The following is a 24,717-nucleotide window of genomic DNA, read 5'->3' on the forward strand; positions in this document are numbered from 1 at the left end:
GTTGGTTATTTTCCGTAAGTTTTCTCTGGTGGTTGGGAGAGAAGAAGTTGCTGTATCTGAGCCTTGGCAAAATTTACATCTGCTTTTAAGCCTGGAGCAGTGCCAAGGAAAATACATGGCTTGCAGAAGCTTCGTGAGAAAGCTTTGTCCCGATGCAAAGTATTTTAGGAATATGTTGTTTGTTTGAATTGTTTCTGCTTGCTGAGCTGAGCAATGTTAGCTGGTCAGGTGTGGCCTTGTGCCTCCTGGTCGGCCTCCATGCTCCTGTGTCCTGAACCCGTTCTGGCAAAACACTGCTGGGGAAGTTGTGGTAGCAGGCTCCTCTTCTTGAGGGAGCACAATATCACACAGACCCCCGCTGCATCTCGGCTGAGCTGGGCTAGAGCAAGCTGCCAGCAAACACATACGTGTTAGAGGAAGCACTCTCATGAGCAGACTCCCTGACTTCACGGATGGCACTCTTGGTGAGGCACTGGCAAGCTCCTGGATCCCCAAGCTGTGGAGGGCCTGCCTCTGCTCCCACTTAAGTCAACAACACCATTCCCTCTGGGTTCATTGGGAACGGGACCAAACGTGTGGCTGGTAGTTAAAGTGCACATAATAGCTGCATTCATGGAAACCTGGTCCCTGATAGGCAGAGAGGGAGTTTTCCCTAGCAGATTTCTGCACGGCACCACTGTTTCATCTGTGTCTGCTGGACATCTGGGGGCTTGGTCAGGGGCCTGATAGTGTCTTGACCATTGCTGCTGAGAGCAGGCTGCTTGATAACCTGGCTCCAGGTCTTTCCTCCTCTCTGAGGAGCTAATGCTGATTGCAACCAAAGGGGGCACAGGCTTTCCTCAATAGGCTTATCTCCAGGCAGGGAGGAATCTTATGAAAAAAAGCAGACCCTCAAAATGTTCCCCTCCTCCTCTGTCACTGAGGAAGTCTGCTAAGTCTGGGCATTGAAAATACCTGGGAACAATTGGTGAGTAAGAAATACAGTAGGAAAACTATGGTCCTATTCTTCATTGGCTAGGCTGGCTGGGTTTGTCAGCAAACTGGGGAGCTGGACCAGCACTCTACAGCCCACTTTACAGGCCTCACTTTGTCAGTAGGTCTTCTACATTTTGCACACTATGAAGCCTACTGCACGGCAAACAGCAGAAAGCAAGTGAGACAGTGCTGCAAGTGTGTCAAAACTCCCAAGCTGCATTGTTCCTGAACAAGTAAATTGCAATATGAGCACTTGAACAGTCTTGAAAAAGCAATGCTATAGGCTATCAAAATCCGTAATTAAGGGATTAAATTCTTTGGTCCTTATGTAGTTACAGCTCATGTTATCCAAGCATCATGTGTGCACAAGAACATTCCTTACTTGCCTTTCCTCTGCACAACTAAAACATTATTTTTTTACTTAATTTTGACCCATCTGCAGCCATATGAGAGTGCAGAAGACAAGATTTGATGTTTTATATCTGTGCTTCGAAGATTGCTCTTGATGTTAGATTTCTGTGGGAGCTAGAGGTGAAGATTTGTTCCATTTCATAACTCTTGTGATATCGTTGGGATTGCAAAATAGGTATTGCTATAGATATTACAAATCTATTTTGATAGTCTGGGAACAGCAGTCAGTTCTTTTTCTAATGCTTCAGGGAATATATGTTTCATTGCCACCTCATAAGCAAAATCTTCTGCAAATTACTTAAGAAGTAGAAAAAATGCTATTTTGGGTCACAAGAGAATCCTCCAAAAATAAAAACCTGAAGAATATTTATTTTAACCTTTATTTCTATCCTGTATAAGCAAATCCATATGCATATATAGTGTGCATGAAATAAGCTATGTATGAAATGAGCTGTAAGATTTAGTATTCTAATTCTTTTGCATCCTTGTAGTTGTCATGGGCAAAAGTGATCTAAGTCTCTTCTACTCATGACTGACTTTTCTGAAAATCTACAGGTGCGTGCTGAGTAAAAGCTTTTAGAAACATGATGTCAGGTGGAGAAGCCCGTCCTGTGGATGTTGTGTTGTGCACAGTTAGTTTCTTAACTAAAATGCCCATTGCAGCTCTGAAAACTGGTTCCATGCTGCTGCACATCTTTGAGCTGTGGTTGTCACTGGTGCTGGCATCCCAGCTTTTGCTATCCAGTTATTAATTTGGAAGACTTAAGCAACTGGTAAAGATAATCTCTTTGCTATTAGTTGGCTTCTTTTTTTTCCCTGTGATGACCCTGTGTTCCACCAAGCTCCACACTGCACTTGTACTCAGCTATTGACTCAAGGGCTTTCAACTCAGAGCATCTGCATAAGGCATTAACAGCTTCTCCAGGCATCTTCTCCTTATAGTAACGTCTCTGGGTCAGTAGTACTGGGAGGTTCAAATGTTCTTCTCAGTCTAAAGTGACTGTGCGTGAAATCGTCATATTAAAAGAGGTTAGCAGAGAAACTGGTCTGGATTTTTTTCAGTTACACACTCTTGTTTGTTTTCTTTCTTCTGAGAAAATTCCCTGGCTCATTGACTATTAACCATGGCACCACACAATAGAGAGGTGTCCCGTGGGCCGCAGCAGTCAAAGGCTACAGTTTCCTGATGTTGCTAAAATTGATGCAATGCAAATTGTGGTTTTGCAGAGAGTTATAATGGGTCCAAGTTCTGGCAAGTTGTACCTCAGCCAGGCACTGCACAAGATCTCTCTGGAAGGGCCACCAGAGATGGAGATAGCTGCTCTACTCCAGACCTTGAGTTCTACTTTGAAATAGTTCTCAGGGATTTTTTTCTTGTTTTTTTTTCTTCCACATAGAGAGTGTGTTAGAATGAGGGAAGAACTCATTACAAAAGAAAAAAAAGCAAAACTGATCCTAGGGCAGAAAGTGCCATCAACCACAGAGAGAAGACTGCTTTTTGCATCAACGGGCCAATATGGTGGCAATGGCTGCTTCAGAGAACTTCCCAGGAACTCTCTCACTGGTTCTGGAAACCCATGCTGGACCTTTACAGGTCAGACAAGCACACTGTAGTCTATTTAAACCACAGACTCACTGGATGAACTGTGTCAGATCACCACTTGATAGGAACCTGTGAACCTCCGTTATTACCAGACAGCTGATTTCTGCCCTGTTCAGCACATAGTCAGAGTTGTAGAGATAAAGGTGCCCATCACCTTTCAGTTTAGAGGGTTTAGACTTACCTTTCACACTATTTCAATAGTAAACTAAAGTCTTAAAGAGGAACCAGCAGTGCTGAAGTCAAGGAAACGTTTGTCAGAAAGACATGCTAATGCAAAAGCATCTTCTTGCAGTATTTTAGTCGCTAATTTACAAGTCCAGAGATAGCTGAAGCCCTCAGCTGAGTTGGTCTGTGTTTGCTGGCAGAGGCAGATCTGTGTTGCAGGACTCCAGGACCCTCAGTCAAAACAGGAGTTCTGCATGGGGCTGCTCCCTGTAGAGGATTCAGCACATTTGAAGGTTTGAGGCCCTTTGTGACAAGTACAGGCAAGTGCATGTGTGTATATAAATGTATTCTATTTAGGAAACTTACTAAAAAAGTAAAATAGAAGCTTTTTCATGAAGCTGTGGCACAGTTAGCAAGCATTTTAAAGTTTCAGACTTCGAGTATGGCTGTGAAACTACCTGGTGGTATAATTAGAGTGAGAGAAGGCTTGAGAAAAAGAGAAATGAGAGAAAGGTTAAATATAGCACCCCCATAAAAAAAGAAAAAAAAGAGAAAAAAACGATGAGCAAAGATGAATTCTGGAAGAAGAGAGGAAAGGATGAGTGTGTGAGAGAGAGGAGTTTGTCTAAAAGTAAAATGACACAAATGATTAGTAATAGCGCAGGATTTGACTGCCATGGAAAAATGTGCCTAAAGAATACCTCCCTTTGCCCCCAAAATAATTTAAGTATAGAGAAAAATTAGATGAGATTATGAAATGAGCAATGTGATCATTAAATTTATGTAGATATGAAGAGAGAGTGTAGAGGATCCCATCTGTCTGTATCGATCTGCAGTGAGGTGGCTGCATTGCCTGCAGATGGGAAGTTTTGGTGGCCCAGCTCCATTGGGGCCTCAAATAACCCCATAACTTATTTCTGTGTTGTATTGACGAGTTCTCTAAGGGACGAAGAAGGGGCTTCAGTGCTACCACCAGCTGGAGAAAGCTCCTCTAGGGAGCCCAAAAAACCCTCAGAAATATGGTGGAAATTAAGGGGGTGGGAAGTGCTCTCTAAATAAATACAGTCCCATCACCTGAACTTCCTGAGAAATTTTCATATCAGTTTTAAGACTCACAGTGTAAGAGGGCATTCAGTAAAAATGAGAAAAATAAGAATGTATTATCCATTGACTTTTCCCCAGTTGGAAACTACCCAGAAAAAGTAGTGCTAGAAGGAGTAGAAGTGATCAGACCTTGACAAGGCAGAGGAGGCTTTGTAAAAGCTCACTTTCAAGGTTATACAATTGAAGAATAAAACAGGAAATCCCTTTACTTTGCAACTCTCAAAAGATGGCATTCATGTTACATTTAGGATATGAACCAAATGCCATGAAAATTTTTCCCATCAACTTTAATGGATGTTCTAAAACAGGATGTGTTGAACCAGGGGAAATATTAACAGACTTGCAAGTAAATTAACAGAAGATTCACAACAGATTATGAATCACTGTATTAAAGAATCAATTAGAATCAGCTATTTACATAAAGGCAGAGTAGTAGAAAAAAAATTTTGAACTAGGAGAAATTGGAACATCTGCTGAAGTTTCCAAAGCTATATTTAATATTATCTTAGGAAAAGCACCTGGACTGAATGGTGTCTCATCAAAAATTTTAAGTGTTTCCAGACCAAAATCACTTTTGAAAAAAAAAATCCTAAAAGAGAAAACTCCTCCCTAATTCATTCCCTTCCACTGAATTCTGTTACAGGGAATATCACCATCTTCAACCAGAGCACCTTCTGCTCCCATGAACTAGTTTGTCAGAACCAAGGCCTTGCATAACAGTACCATGAGCAAACTGTGGGGTACACTTTATTATTGTAAGGAATATTTTGGATTCAACACTCAGCACAGAGGAGAGTACAAAAAGTGAGCAGACTTTGGTAGAGATGCCAGATTTCCTGCCAAGAAATCTACAAATGGGTGGACAATTTCTTTGGTTGTTAGGTGAATATTCGGAAAAAATAATCTGGTTTTGAAATTTGAAGCAAACTTGCTGTCTGTCTTTATTTTAGTGAGGAAGGTGGTCAGATAGAAGACTTTCTATGTCTCATGTTAGGTGTTGTGACCCTAAAAATGTTTGGTCAGCCAGCCAGAAATCAGCCAGATGTATACCTAATATTTCAGGGCTACATTTATGGTTTCTCTGATGATGAAATCCAGATTTCTGCAATGACCAACACAATTTCTTTAATGTTAGTCAAGACCTCGTTTCAGGGAGGAGCTGGCAGATGCTTGTGATGCCAGATGAGGCTGTATCATGCTTTCTGTCATGCATGGTCCCCTGAGGGATATGGCCACCACCTCCTTGTGCCTATTTTTGGAAAAATGGCAGTGTTCAGAAAGTTGTCTGAAGAGAGATTTACATTTCACATGAAAAACTTTCATCAAGGGGAAGCACCACTGAAGGGGGAAACCCCCATAACTTGTGACACTAAAATCTTAGGGTGGGAGACCTTGAGGTTATTCTTGATAGAGACAACTAGAGTAAGTCAATATAGATCCACCTAGATGTAGTGCAACTGCACTGATTTCTACCTGTTCAGACCCAAAACCAGTTTATTTAAGATTGAATGTACTAGCTGCAGTGATGATCCTTCTAGCTACACCCTTCCTTGAGATTACCCCACTTCTAAGTGCTAATAGACGTTTCTATGTATCTTTTCCTTTACAGACTTTTATTTCTATTATGCATCTGTATCTCACATGCCAATGGAAATCAGGAAAGGAAATTAATTTGTATGGGCTTCATAAATTTCCTGATTTACCAGTAATGAAATCCTGGTTTACAGAATGAGAAATTATAGGGCTTTTCCAAAATATCTTAATCCCTGGCTATGATTAGTGGCATAAAATGAACCATTCTTTCCTACATGTCTGAAGTCCAAGTTGTGCTCCATGTGATATTCTTTCCAGTCTCATGTCAGTAAATAATTGCCATGCTGCACTTTAGTCTGTCTCTGACCTTCACTATGCTCGCCTTTCTTGTACAAAAGCTGGGAATTATGGCAGTTTGATCTCCTTCTGAGATCTGATCTAGTCTAGTGTGAAAGGAAAGTTCATTAATCCTACTCCCAAATTCCTTTACCAGTTTACCATAAATGTACTACTCCATGAGCATATGTCAGCACAGCCATAACAGTGCTTAAAACGAGATTAGACAATACCTCATGTTTTCTAACTACTTCTACTTTTGCAGGAATACAAATTCACTCTCTTTGTATTGTCAAGGGTGATTTTTTTGGTGAAAAAATTGTTTTAATTAGTTTTGGTTTTATGAGTTTAGACTAGAATATTGTCTCGTCTATCTAAACTTGGTCAATTTGTGTAATCACCTGAACATGAACCAAAAATGGTTCGTGTTTTAAGGAGCCTCTTTTGGGGATATGAAGAACCAAGTAGCTTAACATGATCTTGTTTTAACAATTAAAAATTGGCACCTAAGCTGTGTACTGAAGCAAAGGGAGGATTTTTAGGCCAACAGTTTAGGCCTAACGGTTTAAAATCTAGAAAAGAAAAACCACATGCTGCTACTAAACCCCTGTGTATGGTTTTCCACTATTCCCTAGAAAGGGGATGGAGCTCTAGGATCAAACTGCACTCACATGCATATGCACTCAAACCAACACACCGAAGTAAACACAGAAACATGCTTGTCCTCTTTGAGTGATCGAAGTAAGAAATAAGTCTGCTGACATCAGAGAAGTCTTGCATGCTCCAAAATTCAGGCAAAATAAGAGAACAGATCTATTTGCCTTTTTTGCATGTCAACATTAAAACATTTCAAATGATCTTTTGGGAATAATGAGCAAAATAGGATGTTTACGATGCAGTGACTGATTTTTTTCTGTCAAGTCATCAGACCAGTACATTGTGCATTTGTAGACCACTTTTACATATCTGCCTGTGTTTCATAAGAACTCGATGCAAAGCCCATTGAAGCGAGTAGGAATTCTTCTGTTGCCTTCTGTGCTCTTCGGATCAAGCTCCAACTCACAATCATGATAACCTTCATCTCACAATCACTTAATGCTCTTTTAGAAAGTCCTATGTTGAAAATCTCTAATATTGGGTGGAAATTTCAGGGCCCAAAAGTTGATGCAGACACAATTTATAGTTCCCAAAGTAACTGTGGAAGATTTTATTACATTATTATGTTAAGGTTAATGGCACATACAATAATCTGAAATGCTGCCTGTACTGTACAAGTAGTGTGACTGACTGGTGGCATTTTAAGAACCCTCACTTTGGTTGTTGGGGTGTGCTGATATTTAAAGCAATATTTGTGTTAGTTTCAAGGAGTCTCAAAGAGATCTCAATGTGTTCTTGCACATAAGTATATTTTGCATGAATGCACCATGTCCATTTTGGAAGTCTTGATTTGCTGTACTTGTGTGGTCTGTAATGAGACAATGACAACACTGCACCATACGTTCTCCACAGAAAACAAGGTAATTCAACAATTTTCCACTCTCTGTGATGTTTTTCCCAAAAGAGCAGGCCTTCTTTATGTGTGCAAAGATTTCTGTTGCAGCCCTCCATAGATAGCCATGACAAAGAGAAAGCATGAAAGCTTCTAGGTCAGAACATTCGTCGTTGCTTATCTGGCCCTCGGAGACATTAGCTAATCGAGGCACGATACTCCATACAATAGGACAAGTGCTGTAAAGCTACTTCTGTTATCCCAGCAAACATGGAGACTTATCATTCTCATGGTCATTTTACAGGATTTGTTTTCTTCTGACAACAACATCCACAGCCTGTGGTGCTATCAACTCCAACAATGAATCTGATGCTGGCTCTATGTGTTATCGTCTCCCTAATAACTGTCTTTTTTTTTTTTTTTTTTTCTTTCCCACCCCATTTGTGAGAATTTCTCCCCTGGAGCTCTTCTCTATCAGGCCCCTGCAGCTGCTGTTATTTTAGATATGGCAGGAAGTAGGTACCGGAAAACAGCAAGAGCTCATAGCACTCAGAAAAATCTAGAAATTCCTCTGATTTACTCCAGGCTCTGGCTCCAATCAAAGCTGGTTGAAAAAAAAGAGAATGAAAAGGGAGACAGAGGGTGTTGGCGGAGGGAAGGGCCCTGGGCTGTGTGTGTCAGGAAGGAGAGTTTCAGCCATCACCTCCTGCAGGGTACCGGGGAGTTGCTCGACATGGCCATGTGGACAGGGAGTGCTTGGCTGGGAGCGGTGTTCCGTGCTGCTGGCAAGGCACAGCTGGGGCCAGCACCTTCCCTCAACAGCCAAGAAAACTTCTTTTTGTCTCCCAAGGGACATGCTTTTCTAAAAACCCATCCCTTTGTCACGTTCTCCCCTCTCATGTCTGGTGCACACCTAAAGCAGATCAGCTTCCCTGGTCGTCCGGCGGCTCCTGTAAATGCTTTTAGCAGCACTTAACAAAGGATGCCAGCCAAAGACACTGGTGGAAAGTCACTGGAGCAGGAAACTTACATCACTACTACTATTATTATTATTTTTTTTACTACGACTATTATTTTTATTATAATTTTACAACTCAGATGGGATACTTCTTAATCTGCTCAGGAAAGACATTTTTAGTCCCTTTGAGTACTTTTTAAATCAAACTGACTCTGGAGGTGACTTCTGAAAGAAAAGATAAAAATAAGAAATTATAAAAACACCTCCAAACCTTTCAGTTTGGCAAGCAGTTTAGAAAAAAAACACTACCATCCCCATAGACAAAGATGTACACAGCAAAGATACTACCTTTAGAATTGGTTTTAGTAAAGAAATCTTCCTCTTTGACACAGCAGATAAGGAGGAAGATGTTCACCCACAGACATCTCACACTCTTAGCAATCTAGTTAACATCTGTAAATGTTTTAGGGAAAGAAATTACACTTTGAGACATTTCTTTTTTAATTACAGGCTCCAGATGAGATTTGTTAGAGCAGGGAAATGTATCCCATAGCGACTGATGTCAATAGCAAGCAGTCCCTAAAGCCAGCCAGGATTGGGAAAGCCATGCTGTTTGCTGCTCTTGGCACTGCTCCCTGCTTTCACAATGTCAAACTTAGAACTGCCTTTATATGCACTTTTCATTTTTTTTTCCACAGTAGCTGTTGCCAGCAAGCTGTAAACTACCGTATATCACTCAGATTTAAGAACCTAAACTTTAAAACAAATTAAACTCTTGTTGACATTGTAGTAAAAATCAGAATCGAACTGAACAGCTCAGTAAAACTGCACTTCAATTATTTTATGGATTTAAGATTGTTTTCTAGGATTCCCAGACTCCCAATACAGCAAAGTTATTTCCTCTTGGCAGATGTCTGGAAAAAAAAATTCATTGAATGGATGAAATTATGTAGCAGACACTGGGTTGAAGCCTAAAGAGAGGAAATGGTGTCTCCCCAGCACCTGTAAATATTTGCTCTGTGTCTTGACCAGGAGAGACTTTCATCCATACTTCAAAAAAAATTTTCAAGGTTTTTGTTTTGTGACTTTTAAAGAAAATAGAATTTTCATCTGTCAAAACCCAGCTCCTAGCTAGGTGTTTATGTGGGTTTGAATGAGAATGGTGAACACAGATCTGACCCACCCTTTAGAACCACGTCCAAATGCAGGTAAATGCATGCAGTGCACCAGTGTTCCCAGTTCCTGGCCTCTTCTTATCTTTCATTTCCCTACTCAGTATTAATGTTGGGTATTCTTTTTATAATTCTCTCTTCTTTTTTTCCTATTCTGTAAAGTGGAAACAAAGGTTTCCATCTGATTAATTGCCAGGTTTCCATTCTTTTTAATGTTTCCTCTCAAAACAGTTTGGAATGAAAGTATTTCAGAAATTTGTGTAGACGGAAGCTACTGGAGATAATAATTTGTTTCATGGAACTATGTTTTACAGAAGGTGTGGTTGCACAAGAAGGACTGTTGTGTGGAGCAAACAACAATCAACTTGCACAGCCTTTCATCAAAACCTTTGTTTTTTTCTTTTATCCCATCATTGGAATGTCTTTGATGTCCCTAAAACCTCAGCCTGAAAAGCATTGAGTTTACGGGGTCTTCAGCAAGACTCTGACAGGATCTTCAGCAAGAGCTGACCCTTGCTGGGTTGCTCCTGTCACAAGGATGCTTCTGAAGATAGAGCAGGATATTGCACATCTGTATGCCCACAGCTAGGTCCTGGGGTCTGCATGTTCTGGCTGATCTCCCCGGGCAGCAGGGAGCTGCCTGCCCCTTCAAGCAATGTGTAGTTGTGTGGATTTTCCAAAGCTCCTTGTGTTGGGTTCCATGCATTCACCTCCTGGTCTGAATTGGCTGACTTGTCCTGGCTGAATCTCATATAAGCAGCCAGTTTTCTTCATTGTAGCATTAATAAATTTTTTAAAGCTCTTCTTGAATTACTGTTAAAGTTCTTCCACTCATTTTGTTGCCCAGAGCACCTCTCAAAAGTCCAGGCCAACTCGTACTAGAGTTTGGATGTGCTGCAAGATTCACTGCCTGGGCCATGGAAGCACCCTGTCATTTCTCAGCTATTGAGAAGCAAGGGATTTGGAGTCCAGGTACTCAAAAGAGGCAGAAAAGAAGCCTGTTGCACATTGCAAGTGGTTGTTTGGGAAGTGTAATGCAAACATTTTGAATAAAATTTCAGGTCCTTAAGTATGTTTGAGAGATGAGTGCTGCATGCCTGCTCTCAAGTGCCTTTTTCCTTGTTCTCTAGTGCTGGCAGCAGGTTTACAGGCTTCATTCTTGAGGCGGAATAAATTTCATCTCTAGTCAAGAGCGCTGAGCTTCAGCAGGGTTCTTGTGTCAAGCACTGAGCTGCAAGGAGGAAGGTTTTGTCTTCCCGAGAGCCTGGCTGTGATTCTTACGGAATTCTTGCAACTGTATCTGGTGTTTTACTGTTGACATTGTTCTGTCAGTCCAACCTAAGCTTGAGCCGTTCTGCAGCTAGACACAGCATGTGGGAGAGTGGAAAAGAGGAAGAGACATTTTGCTGTGTTTGCAGCTCTGTCGCACTGGGACCATGTACAAATAAGAGTATTCTTCCAGCTGCTATAATTTGAGATGCTTGCTATAGGCAGTTTTAGTATCTGAGGAGTACTGGAGTCCAGCAACTGTCTGGACACAGTGGCTTTCACATCCACGTCTCTGCACTGGTTACAGCACCTACTAACACCCACCTGGTGGTTTCCCCACCATGGCCCAGGTTGCATTGGTATGTCTCCAGTGTGAGTCCAGTAAATCAGCCTTTGGTTCAAACCTTCCCAGCCAAACTGGATGAGAGTTGTGTTATGAAAAGGTCTTTACCTAGTTAGTGTGGTGCAAAACCAATGCAAGAATGTCATTAACCACTGCCAGTGCTCTTGTCCAAGGAGCTGTGGCAGAGAGGACATGCATTCCTCTTTGAACTGCAGTGTTCTTCCAAGCAACAGATGCTGCCATGGTTAAAATGAACTCCTGTGGCATTACGTGCAGCTCACATTATGGTGGTGACCAGGTTATCATGCCACAAGCAAATTTATTGCATGATTTTTTTTATTGCATCTGGTTTTTTGCAGGCTGTTTGCAGCTGCCAGTTCAGATTCCCAGAGCCAGCCCTTCATCTGTGCCCACTGCTGAAGATTAGCAGCTGTGTTCCATCACCTAAGGATTTCCTCCAGCTAGTGTGACCTTTCCCAGCCTAGTCCCCAGCAAGCTCATAGGTGGATTTCTTTTCCCTTATCAAACACATAAAAATTTTATTAGCTCCACCTAGCCTTTGTCTTCCATCCAGCAGCATGCGGCCACTCACTGAGTCATCTTATGACCATCATTTTATCTGCCTGAGGAAAAACCCTGTGAATTAGAGGTTACCAAACAAGGCTCAGCCTTCACCACATCCTAGGTGTGGATGTGGCCCAACAGTGGTCGCTTCCTGAAGCAGCTCATAGGCACATATTCTATGGTATAGGCAGCAATGTCCTAGTGTTGTTCCTGCTTCAGTGCCCTCTTTGCTGATGAAAAGGTTTTTAAAGGAAGGAGGTGGTGATGATGGTGATGATAATAGGGCAAGTAGGGTCCATTTAAAAAAAAAAAACACTAAACCAAAACCAAACCCTTCTCGCTCCGATCAGATAGAACCTGTTTTAACCTTGTTTCCATGACACTTCCAGTGTTGAGACCACGTTACTCCTGCTAAAGTCCATCAGACTTTGAAGCTGGTTGAGTAGAAGAAGAGTTGAGTCGCTTGGCTGTTCTCTGTCATGGAAAGAAAAGAGCACTCAGCAAATACTGCAGTGTGACTCAAGGTGCTTTTTGTCTTTCCCCTATTCATTATTCCGTTGCTTTATTTGATATGCCCAGCTGCACACGAGCTGTTTTTTTATGAACAGCAGTGCAAGGTGGCTCATTTTGGAGGATTCCAGATGATCACTAGGGGCCACACTATTATTACATAAAGTCAATTAAAGAGCATACGTGCACATCCTATTGATTTGATTTAGAACTAACGAAAGCTTCAGTAATGTGCAATTACAAGAAACTTAATGACCCCTTTATATTAAATGCAACTTCTGTGGCACCTAATATACTTTGATGAATTGCTCATTATGTGCAATGTTGGGAAAGCTCCTAAAAAGATTAATAATTGTATAATCGATAAAGAAATTCAGTCTCATTTGGCTTTTTTTTAAACTCTGAAATCAGTATGCTATGGAGATTATGGACCCTCTCTTGCTCTGTTTTCTTCCCTCCTGTACCCCCAGAATATTTTTTTTCTAAAGCTAATCTGTCATTTTTCCAGCATGTGGAGAAAGCCCTTCCTGTGTTATGCGGAAGGCCTGGCCTGGTACAGATTGCTGTGTGAGATGCTAAAGGTTGGTGTCAGCTGCCCACAGAAATCACTGGAGCTTGGCTGGATGTGTACACATGGGATGCTCCTTTGGCAGGGTATGAAGTCTCCAAATAGCAGCCTTCAGTGTCAGGCTCAGAGCTCTGCAACATGGTCCAGATTTACTCCCCTCTCCCATTCACTGCCTGTAAACATTGGGAGCTGCCAGCCCTTGGGGTCATCATATGGGCTTTAACCTTGCTCTTCTAACCATAGGATGCTTTGAGGCCCTCATGTCTCAAGTGTTGTCCATCCTGTAGCTGACTACTGGTTGTGAGGTACAGCAAACCTTGAGGGATGGGATCAGGAATATGAGAGTAAAAAGGAAAAAGAGGAAGTTTCATTTTGGTTATATTCAGGATTTAATAAATGCTGCCAGAGACATCTGGAGGCTAAAACATAGGCAAATGCAGAATTGCTTTAAATTTATTTCAGTTTTGAATCCAGTCTCATCATGCTTCAGGGCATAATTCATAAGTTCTGAATACCAGGGTCTGACAAGCACTATTTCACTGTTGGTCATTAGACTGAAAAGTAGAACTCTTAACCAGCATCAATTTGCATTACTGTAGTGCTTATGGCACAGGCAGATTTCTGGTGTCTCTGGTAAAGCGATGCGTGGTCTTCCTTACTCCTTCCTGGCTGGTGCCCACAAAGCTTCCAGCAGTGCTGACCTCAGGTTTTGGCTGCCTTAGGTAACATTTGTGTAGTTTGTCTGTCATGTGGAAATTTTGTGTAAAACATAAAATATGTCTGTTTTGTTTCCCTTACAGATGCTCTTAAGAACGTAAACACATCTTTTTGGTTAAAATGTGTTTTATTTGTCCTTTGCCCAGCCTTATCCTCACACGTATGTGTATGCATGTGTCAAACGTGGCTTGCATCATACCAGGGCAGATCCTGCAGCCTCTGCGCAGCCCAAATCCCCATCGCTCCAGGCAAGGTTGGCTTCAGCGAGGGCTGCTTTAAATTCCTTTTGACTCTCTGATTCTTTGGTAAGAAGTGTAAATCAGGTTCAGTGCAGCCACTCTCAGATTGAGGGTAGAAATAAGCTAAAGTTTAGACCTCAGTGTGTTGGGAATCACTGTGGCTCTGCTGATTTCCTGCATTAATTTCCAGCAGCCAGGGAATTCATCCCTAAGTCTTTGCAGAGCAAGAGACACAGGACTTTTCCAGGGCTACATATGGGAAGGATAAAAAAAATCCAAACCCAGGAGTTTTGGAGTGATAGGATGGGACTCATTTAGTCTGGGCACCTAGTCAAGAGCCCCAGTTAAATAGCTGCTGCACAGTGCTGTCATCACACTTCAAGGAACCTTTCCCATTAGTCCTCCTCAGCACAGCCGCCGTGGGAGATTTTGGGTTAGTTGGGGTTATTGAGCTAAATAAGGCAGAGGGTAAAGCAGGTAGGAAAATGACTCCATGTTAATGGCTGTCATGCACAACAATACCATCCATCGCGCCAAGCCAACGTTCTTATGGGAGGATCATGTTTTATTAAAACCTGCTAGTTGTTGTCACTCACTTGCTCCACTGTCCTATTCTCTGTCTCCAAAAATAGCATGCCCTGTGGTGGTGGCTTATTATGATTAAACAGACAAAAATAAGTTTAAGGTTTAAACACATCCAGGATACCTGAGGTAATACAAGATCTGACTTCTTTATGCAACATGTGAAGTTACATTTTCCATTGCTTCATGAGACTTGTTCTGTTTGGTTTTTAATTCAGTAAGCTTTAATGCAGTCTATAGTTTTGCATTACAGTCTGGCACCTCAGGAATTTGTATCACCATTTTCTGATGTTTTATCTTACTCATAGGACAATACTTACTAGCTTTGAAAAAGACAACTCTACTTTTTTCAGTTATTTGAGTCATAATTCTATGTTGTTTGTTGCAGTTTTTATATGTCAGAAAGGAATGATGCCTATTAATAGTGAGGAAGTAGATACTCTGATAAAAACTGTAGAATTTTAATCATGGGATGGAGTTTATACCAGGATCCTAATTTCTTAACTTGCTCTATATGTGTCTATATTTAGTAATTTTTCTCTTAAAATAAAATCTGACCATGGAGATAAGAAAAACATTTTTTTCCAACTGTTCTGCTTCCTCTGCATTCACTTGCAACTTTGAATTCCTCTTCAGTGAGGCTAATACATGGCATTTCATCTGAAATGAAGCGCATACAAGAGCCTGATGGAGCAAGATATGCCATCATAGCTGGTGAAAAAGTCTCAGGGCAGTAATTTGTTCACAGCAAAGTGAACATCATGCTACAAAGCATTACTATAGGTAGCATGGATTCAGCATCAAACTCATATGCTCGCTCCAGAGCTGTGTGTCCCTGTCTCTGTTCATATGTTGAATAGTGACAGCAGAAATTTAGAGTACTTGTGGGTACATCCACGCTGTGTAATGAGCTATGTGGCAAGATCCCTGACCTGGATATCACTGTAGTTGTACCCATGTAAGTCTTGACCTGAGCTAGTGAATTCTGCCAGAAGGCAAAAATGATGAGCCAAACCGAGGCAGTTTTGCTTTCAGGACTGCTACTCTTTCTGGAGGTTGCTCAAAGCTTCCACAAACCTTCTGGAGGTTGTGACACAGAAGGTGTGCAGTCTGACCAATGTCAAACATGGTCCAAACAGAGTATCCAAGCATGGCACTGCACTGCTTGAGCAGTTACACTTATCTGAAAGATGAAGTGTTATTGCCCGGACACGACCAAATCTGAGCATAGTTTACCACAGGCTTTCCACACATGTAGCTTGAAAGGTGCAGCTGGTATTACTTGTATTTTCCAAGCCATGTGAACCAGTCAGAGCAGGTTGCTTTTGTTCATTTTCGTCAAGAGAGCGTTACGGCATCTCAACCTCCGTCTTCAGTTCTGCTCCATGGTAGAGGCAGTGGTCCCCAGCCGACACAGGTGGACATGAAGTTGGTTAGTCAACTGTGGATAGAAACTTGATGTGACCCTGAATGCCTTGATGTCTTGGGACATACCATGTGGCACTTCCTATTGGTAAGGAAACAAAAAACCATCCTGAAGGAACTGAGCTGAAACCATCGCTATTTACAGGGGAACGGGGACGTGTGAATCACGTGGTGTCAGCTCAGTGCATAACCTCTCAGTGCCCTTTTGCTTCAACTCTATCACACCCCTTACAGAGTGGAGACCCACAAAGCTCTCTTGCGGAAGAGAAGTGTGCAGTGGTAAAGGGGCACAGCAGTAAATACAGCCCAGAGTTCTGCTGCTCAGCCTTTCTGGGCCCCTGTTGAAGTGGATTGAAGTCATTGGAAGGATGCTCTTTGACTTCCACAGCCTTTGGTATGTGATGTGTGAGGAGACAGCAGCTTAACCCAGCCAGAAGCTGGAGACTTAATGTTACTGCTTACAAAGTGAACAGAGATGGGATGTTTTCAAATTGATATCATTCCCCCACAAAACTGTAGACTCAGTTCTTTACAGTTGTGGGTTTGACCATGGTTTTCATCCACATTCCATTTTTTGAGACTCTTGGTAACATTCATCTTTAGGAGTATGAAGTCTTCCAATCTCTCTTATTTGTATCCCCCAAAAGCTCCCCAGTTGGAGAAACCCCATGCATGTGCCCTCTCCCTACTCTCTGCACCACTGACCTTATAATTTCTTTGATCTGAGAGGGATCAGTCTCTGAGCTGGAAAGCAGAACTTTATCTTAGAAGAACAGGTATTTTATTAATAATAAATATAAATAATAAAGCCACATTGTTATCCATATTAGTAGTCGGATGCAAGAAAAGCCAAAATCTGCAGAAATTTAAAGTTTTGCCAGTTGATGGAATCCATGTACAGCCACTAAATGTTAAAAATATTCCATTTCCTATGAAGTTCACATCTATATATGGAACCCACATTTGTTCAGATATATCTGGTTGTCCTGTTCCGTGCAGAAACCCAAACTGTTGCATCAGTAAGACACTGATTTTGCTAATTAGTAAGGCAAAAGATTCCATCGCAAGGGCATTTCAAAGCAAAATTAAATACAAGGAGAAAAAAACTACATATTAAACTAAAATGTGGTGTAACAGCTCACCACATCCTGCTACCGTGGCATCTGCTGTTTAGCAAAGGAAAGGTTCCTCTTTCAGAAGCCTTGACAGGTAGAGAGGTCACGTGTTACCTGCATTTCTCAGCATTATTATTTTTTGACTTTTCTGTCAGTGGAAAAGCTGAACATGACAATGGAAAATACCAGTTGAGAGAAGGCATTGTGGGGAACTGTAGGTGTTAGCTATGAAAGCGACAGTGGCCTCCCACCCCAAAGCCAGCAGAAAAACAGTGAAAAAAAAAATCTGATGACAAAGGCACTGCAAATTTTAGTACTCAGCTGTTTGATCTGATAGGGATCGACCTATTGCTGTAGGGGAAGTGTTGTGCTACTCTAGGCATTGAAGATTAAACATCTTGCATGCTATTCCAGATCTGCTGCTAAGCTGTATGTAGGGTCTACAACAAGCCAGGTAATTAGTTGGATCTCATCTGTCCTGTTTATAAAATGGGTCTTTTCAAGTACTCAGGTTATGTTGTTTTAAAAATGAGTGTAGAGGCTTTGCAACCTTCCTTTGAAGAATGCTGTGCTTATTCAAAACCCAGCTACTCCTGGAATGGTACTATAGAGATGAATGGATGCATATCCAAGCAGCAGCAGAGTCAAAGAACAGCATTTGCTTTAGGAATGAAACTCAAACCCAGGCCAAAATACTGCTTGCATTGAATAATGCTGTTCTGTGGAACACACACAATCTTCTTGTAATAGTAACAGGTTTAGAAGTCAGAACTTGAGCATTCAAGACAGCAAACAGCCAAATCTCCTTAAGTATATAATAAATATTTTGTTAGAAAGGTGAAAACTAAGAGAAAAATGCTGGTTATTTTTATCTGCACAAACAGTTTATCTTGCTTCTCTGGGAAGTTCTCCAGTGGTCCTACAGGACCAAGTGGAGCCCTGAGGATACCAAGGGGAAGGAGATAGTGAACAGGGAACAGTCAGCTCATTCACGTGACACATAAAATAAATTAACAAGAAACAAATTTAAAACAAAAAAAACACCATACTTTTTCCACCGTCCACTTTTTCCACCCATAAACTGTGGAAGCCTTTGCTATAGGAAACCTTAAAGACCAAAACAAGTTCAGAAGGTTATTAGAAAACTTCATGAAAGAAAGTTCATCAAAGTTCACTAGAAACAAGAATGCAGACCTCCTCTGGCTCACGAAGACCCCCAGCAGAATAAAGGTGTACCAGAGAAAGCATCACCGGAGGTGTACTGGTTCCTAAGCTCTTTCCCAAAGAACTGACTACTGGCCATTGCGGTAGTTTTGACACTAGTGTGGATGGGCATCACAAAGATGATGCATTAGCAGAACCATACTTCAGTAACAGAATGTTTGAGTTGCTGTTGGGAAGGACAATCTTGGGTCAACCTACAATGAGAATATTAATGTTTTCCTAAGAAAAGAAAAGAAAAAAAAATCAGCTTGGGGTCAAACAAAACATTCCAAGACATTCCATTTGATGCAAAATAAAACATTTCCTAACATGCAAGAAAAATACTAATATGTTTTGGAGTATTAAAAGAAGAAAATTTTCCAGAAATTAAAAATAAGAAATGTTGAGAGATCCTTCATGGGAGTGCTGAACCATGCAGTTGGAGGTGGCAGGGAGCATCCTTCTAGCTGAGCCCAGCAAGCATCACCCAGCCCACTTCATGTGCACTTGCCTCCTGGTTTTCCCCTGTTCCCACCCACCAGAGGGTTTTCCTTCCAGCGTCAGGTGCCTTGGTGGGCAGTGAGGGAAAGCCCGCTCTCAGCACACTTCCCCTTTCAGCTCTCGCGTTTAGTGCTCTCTGCAAGATCGGCTGCGCTGCCAGATCACGTATTGCCCCACCTGGGCCTTTTGCGTGCACCCTTGTCCCTCTGCAGGTTTTTTCCACTGCATTATTGGGAATTTTTTGCATTTTTAACATTGCGATGGCTAAAAGGGAACAAGCAACAGTGAAATAAAGAGGCCCATGTCTGAGCCATGCTGTCCATGTACCACTGTGGATGAGAGAGGCGTTGAATGTCCTCTTGGTGTTTTTGATTGTGAGATCCAGTGGCAATGGGTATGCTTGGGTTGAGGTTCTGTTGTCTCCCAAGTCCGTGCAAAGATTGTCTAGTGACTGTTGTTGAACAGCTGTCAAATGTTGTTACAGGACACCAGACTTACTCATCAAGGTAGCAGAAATCCACCTTTGTTGAGAAAGTTATATATATGTGTGTGTGTGTGTGTATAAAAAAAATAGAAATATATTTTAAAATAAATAAATATAATAAAATATAATAAATATTATATATAATATATAATATTTATATATTATGTATATTCTATATATAATAAAAACAAGAAATAAAGTGGTATAAGCCGATAACAAAATTACAAGTGACTTCAGCTGGAGACAGACTGATTTGGCTGCTGAGAGTTGGAGAGAGTGTGACTGAAGGAGTGTCATGGTCTCATGGCCTGAGCCAAGGCAGGTGGGCTCTCAGCTGAAAGGAAAAGTCACGTCATATCTAGGATAAGTCATGTGTCCTAGAGCACTTGAGTGACAGAGGATCAGCTGAGGGTACCTAGCGTGATTGGAAAGGGCAGCCTGTGAGTTTCTAAGATGATTTTGGAGATGAACCTGTGGCTCTTAGACTCTCATGTCATCAAGTTGCTTCCAAAATATCTTTACCAGATGCTCTAATAGCGGAAAGCATGGGCAGGCTCTTGCTTTTGAAAGTTTTACTGAAAGAATCAAGCACATGTTGTAGCATTAGTCTGAGATTCAAGATGCCTTAGTGCTAATCCTGAGATGGGGAGGTCCTTCATGTTTCCACTTCCCTGTCCCCATCTGTGAGATACCCGTGATATTTATGTTCACATTTTACAGAAGCACCATAAAGATTCATTATTTAATGTTTCTAAGCACTAACCAACTATACAAAGAGCGACAATAGCCTTGCTAGTATCTTGATTTTATTTACTGTAACAGAAACTTTGAGGGTAATTTAGCAAAACTATGACACTGCCTGGCCCACATGAGGATTTTTTTCATTGTCACATTCAACACCAAGGTTGCTATGTGGTTTTGCTGCATACCCAATATTGCTTTGAGAAGTTTATCACAGAAACTATCTTTACAAAAGCATCATGGAAGAATCATCCCACAGAACTCTGCTGTTTGCATTGAAGGCAAAGACTCAGTCCCAAAAGCTGTACAAAGTCTTGACACAAGTGAATAGGATGGCACTTCTTGCTGTGTTTGGATGCATGCAGAGTAGTCTTTGCCACAGTGCAGGACTTGCTGTTTGAATTTGTGTTTGCTGTTTGGTAATATTGAAGATTAACACCTCGGAACTCTCAAGTAAAAGAACTGCTTTGTCTTCACAGCTCATTTCCATTTCTCTTAGTTTTCTTCTGTAAATAGGTAGTTACAGATGAAATTGATATTTCCTTTCCAAAGAATGGTGTGCATATCCATTGGTATATCTGGTTTTGATGACCAGGACCTGTAACACAAATTGACTGATTCATGTGCTACAATTACTAATTACATATGGGCAATAGGTCTGCACGTAAAAAAAACCAAACCAAAATGACAACAAGAACAACAAACAAAACAAAAAAGCAAGTCATAAAAACTGACCAAGTCATAAACCCCAACACCCAAAGAACCCAACTGACTGGTTCAGGAAGTTGGTTTTAGACAGGCTTTGGTCTTTTCCAGTAAACATATGAAGTTATCTGGATTGCTGTGAACAGCAGCCCACAAGGAAAGGAAAATGCAGGCTTTTCCATGGTGTTTCCATGACGTGGGCATGTGTTTCCCACTCCCAGCAATGTTAGGGAAACTCAGAAGCAGTGATGGCATTTTGTCTATCTCTGTGTAAATCAGGTGGTGGCAGTTGCTGTAGGGAGGTGGAGTGGAAATAAAAGGGATGTTGTGTAGTCCACTGTCGATGACCTTTGCCAGGTTCAGTCATTTCCTGTCCATCTGCCAAAAATCACATGGACATAATTGGAGTGTGGGAAACTGTATTGCTTGATGATCTTCGGGGGAGGGGGAAAAGATTGAAAGAAGAACTTGTGAATAAGGAAAAAAACACTTTATCAGTGGAGATGCAATCTGACTGGCTGATGCTGAGATAGCAGACCTTGTTTATTCTTTCCTCTGACTCTTGCCGAGAGTTTTGTTTATCCCTCTTGTCTGTTTGTGTGGATAGAAGTGAAGCGTGCATGTCCACGTGTGTTGGTCACCACGAAAGGAGGGTATATATTTAAACATGTAACCAGCTCCAGGGAATGGGCAAGCATGCAGCAGTTTCCTCTCTTCTTTTGTTTGGTTTTTTTTTTTCCTAAATCAACCCACGGTGGAAAAAATCAGCATGTGAAGTTGTATTCTATATAGGCATTGCAGCTGTACATAGCCAGGTTCGGTGATTGGCAGCCTTCTGCCACCAGTACCTACCATGGCTAATATACTTTCCAAATGGCTTTTTTTATGGAAGGAGTAGATAATTCTAAGATCTTCTGTTGTTGTCTTGGTTTTACATTTCTGAGCCAGTTCTAGAGCAAATGAAATGTTTTATCTGTAAGTGATTTGAAATGTGAGGTATGTTTGATGCAGTCAAGGATCCAGGATGCTGCTGTTCTTGTGGTGGCTGGTTTTACATGGTATTTAGCATGTTAATAACCTTGGTTAATCCTGTTGGTTTTGCATTGTGATCAGCCTGTACAAGCTACCTCATGGTGTTACACTTACTGTTCAGAGCTGTACTGAAACTGTCAAGGAACAAATGCGAGTTCGGGAGGGCTATGTACTGAAGAGATCTACCTGCAGCAGTGGGATGTTAATTGATTCCTTTTCTCTTGTCTTCTCTCTTTGCAGTAAATGAAATTATAAGGAATGACCTTTCCAGTACCAATGTCCATTCATAGCTTTCAATATGGGCTTAGCATGAAATACAGACTTTTTGACTTGGCTGGTGTGTCAGCTCAAGTAGAGAGATACCGAATAAAATGAAGACGTTGCCTGGTACCACTCTGACCTTCCACCTTACCGAATGTCTGGAACTGAAGATTTACCTCTTGCTTACAAAGAAGTAGCTCCTCAGCTTCAACTGATGAAACAGTTTTTTTAAAGAAAATCATCTCAAAAGAGAGAAGAGGGAGTACGCTCCAAGATGGCGCATTTCATGGGACAAAACTAGGAAACTCAGCAAAATCTGAGAGCTTCTTCCCAGTGCTGATCTTTTTGACATGGCACCGCTGGAATACAGCCCTGGAAGTGCCTTATTTTACCAGGTTGTGGCATCAGGGCATTTTTAATAAGCTTTGAATTTGCTACCATTAAAAGTGTTGGTAGGTGCAGAAACTGTAGAGCTTGAATTCCTGAGAGTGATATTGGAAAAAAAAGTAGAACTCTGCAGCAGAGTAGGGAGAGCAATCCCAACTCCAGTAAGACACGTTTATGAATTCCAGAATTTCTTCAGCTTTTCCTCTGCTGTAATGTACAGCCTATTGCCTTATTCTCAGTGCATTTCAAAAGCCTCCTGATTCGTCATCATCTCAGCTTTTTTTTGCATATTATCTTTCTTATGTGCTAATGAATCATAGGGTTGTTAGTAGTAGCATGGTAAGATTTTGATTTTTATCCAGCTTCTGTCATAGCACAAGTGAGTTGAATAGCACAAAATAAAAAAGGTTGATGGACAAAAAATTGATATCTATCTTTTACATGATAGATGAATGTGTATGCATGTACATACATACTAGTATATATGCATATATTTATATATGACAAATAATATAGATGATTGCCTGATAAGGGCACTGAATTTAGCAATAATTTCAATTTCTGAGAATGCATTTCAAATCCACAACAGATATTTCAGCTACTTTTTTTGAGGGTTTGTTGCACCTAAAGCAGGTATGCATTTTCTTTCCTCACGCATTTAAGTAAGCACTTTAGATAGGCAAGAAGAATGCATACAAGATACATGTTATTTACCAAATGTTGAAATATGAATTATAGTAACTGTAAATACCATTATGGAAGAGTGTAAAATATTTGTTCATTTATAATGTTATTATTCCGCAGAAGCCTTATAACTCTCTGCTACATGTATGAAAAAGGATATTACCAAAAAACCACCGAGGTTTAATATGCGGCACTGTATAGTGTGTTTTCAGATTAGCTAATATTTCTGGAGCTACAGGTAGGCATGTAGTGTAGCCTTTAACATTGTATTTTTTACAATCAACTGCTTATTATATAACTAGTAGCAACCTATTATTTCATATAACCAAAAAAAAAAATAAAAACAAAACTAAACTAAAATAGCATGACTTTAAATTAAAAATGTTTAACGTTAATATTGTGCCTTAGGAATCTGTGCCCCCTCCTGGAAATACACCTGAAGTACACCCCCGAGCTGCGGTGGCTCCTTAACCCTGATGCAATGAAGACTGAACAGGTTTCACAAAAAAGTGAAATCCTCCTAAGCGTTTTAAAACATTATTCTGTAAAATTATGTCTTACTTTCTTTAGGGGGAAAAAAACGAAAGCCATATTTGTCACATTTGCACATTACTGTGAAGACATGAGAATATAATATGGCTATATGTACATAATATGCTGTATTGGTCCTTACGATAGTCTGTATTCCTCACTTGTTTAATCCCAGTTATTTACCCTGTATTTAGCATTGTAGACGTTGCATGAAACGTTTCTTATAGACTGCCATATGAAAAATTTAAAAGCTTGACAGATGTCAGCTTGACTTGTAGCTAGAAAATAGAACTAATAAAGCAACATGTTTTGCTGGAAGCTAGTCTTAGAGTGGTTCATTTTATGTTATCTTGGAAAATCTTCCTTTCTCATGAAAAATAAGCATTTTTAGATTATATACATATATCTATCTCTCCATGTCTTCTCTATGAAGCTGATTGCATTCTGCTAATAGAATGGAAGTAAAGTCTCTTGTCAACAGACTCTTCTTCATTTCTCCACTGCATTTAAAGACATTGCTGCCAAGAAGAGAAAATTATATATGATATAATCCTCAGATTTAATTCTCTCAGTATTTCAGAAATGTCAATAAACTCTGCATGGAGGAATCTCTGGTTATGCCAAAGCATTTTTTTTATTCATATACATAAATACCTTGGGTGAGGCTTTAACCATACAGGACAATACACGCACACAGAGGCACATCCTCCACGTGTTCATGTTTCAGCAGTAATTTCAGCAAACTTTTCAACTGTATGGTTTGGCTATGTTGCACCTCCTTCATTCTTATTTTTATTTTCCTCTTTAAGCTATTTTTGGGAAGGAAAAAAGAAAAAGACAGACCCCAACCTGTTACTTTTAAGCCTGGATAATGGAAAATTATGCATCTCTTGTATATGTATTCATAAAATAAAAATGAAAGCAGAAATATTTCCTGTATGAGACTGCTATCTTGTTTCTGTACATGTGTTATGGTTGTTGCTGTCAGTTTAAGAAAATGGTTTTCATCAACCCTTTTTGAAAACAAAGCAAAACCAAAAAGCCAGAACACTCTGAACTTGGATCATAGTCTTAATAGGTATGTTCAAAAATACCTTTGCCAGGGATGAT

At 40.7% G+C, this 24,717-nt stretch overlaps 1 protein-coding gene across 3 annotated transcripts in view; it reads left to right on the forward strand.

Moving 5' to 3' along the window:
- Window positions 1-23,925, forward strand: part of NFATC1 (nuclear factor of activated T cells 1) — a 111,286-nt gene extending 87,361 nt beyond the window's left edge. For all 3 annotated transcript variants that reach the window (XM_032701594.1, XM_032701610.1, XM_032701602.1), the window contains one exon: window positions 21,985-23,925. In XM_032701594.1, coding sequence (XP_032557485.1) covers window positions 21,985-22,034 — 50 coding nt within the window. In that variant the 3' untranslated portion in view covers window positions 22,035-23,925. The remainder of the gene's footprint in view (window positions 1-21,984) is intronic.
- The last annotated feature ends 792 nt before the right edge of the window (window positions 23,926-24,717 follow it).

The sequence above is a fragment of the Chiroxiphia lanceolata genome, chromosome 1 (assembly GCF_009829145.1).
Source record: "Chiroxiphia lanceolata isolate bChiLan1 chromosome 1, bChiLan1.pri, whole genome shotgun sequence".
In the NCBI taxonomy this organism is placed as follows: Eukaryota; Metazoa; Chordata; class Aves; order Passeriformes; family Pipridae; genus Chiroxiphia; species Chiroxiphia lanceolata.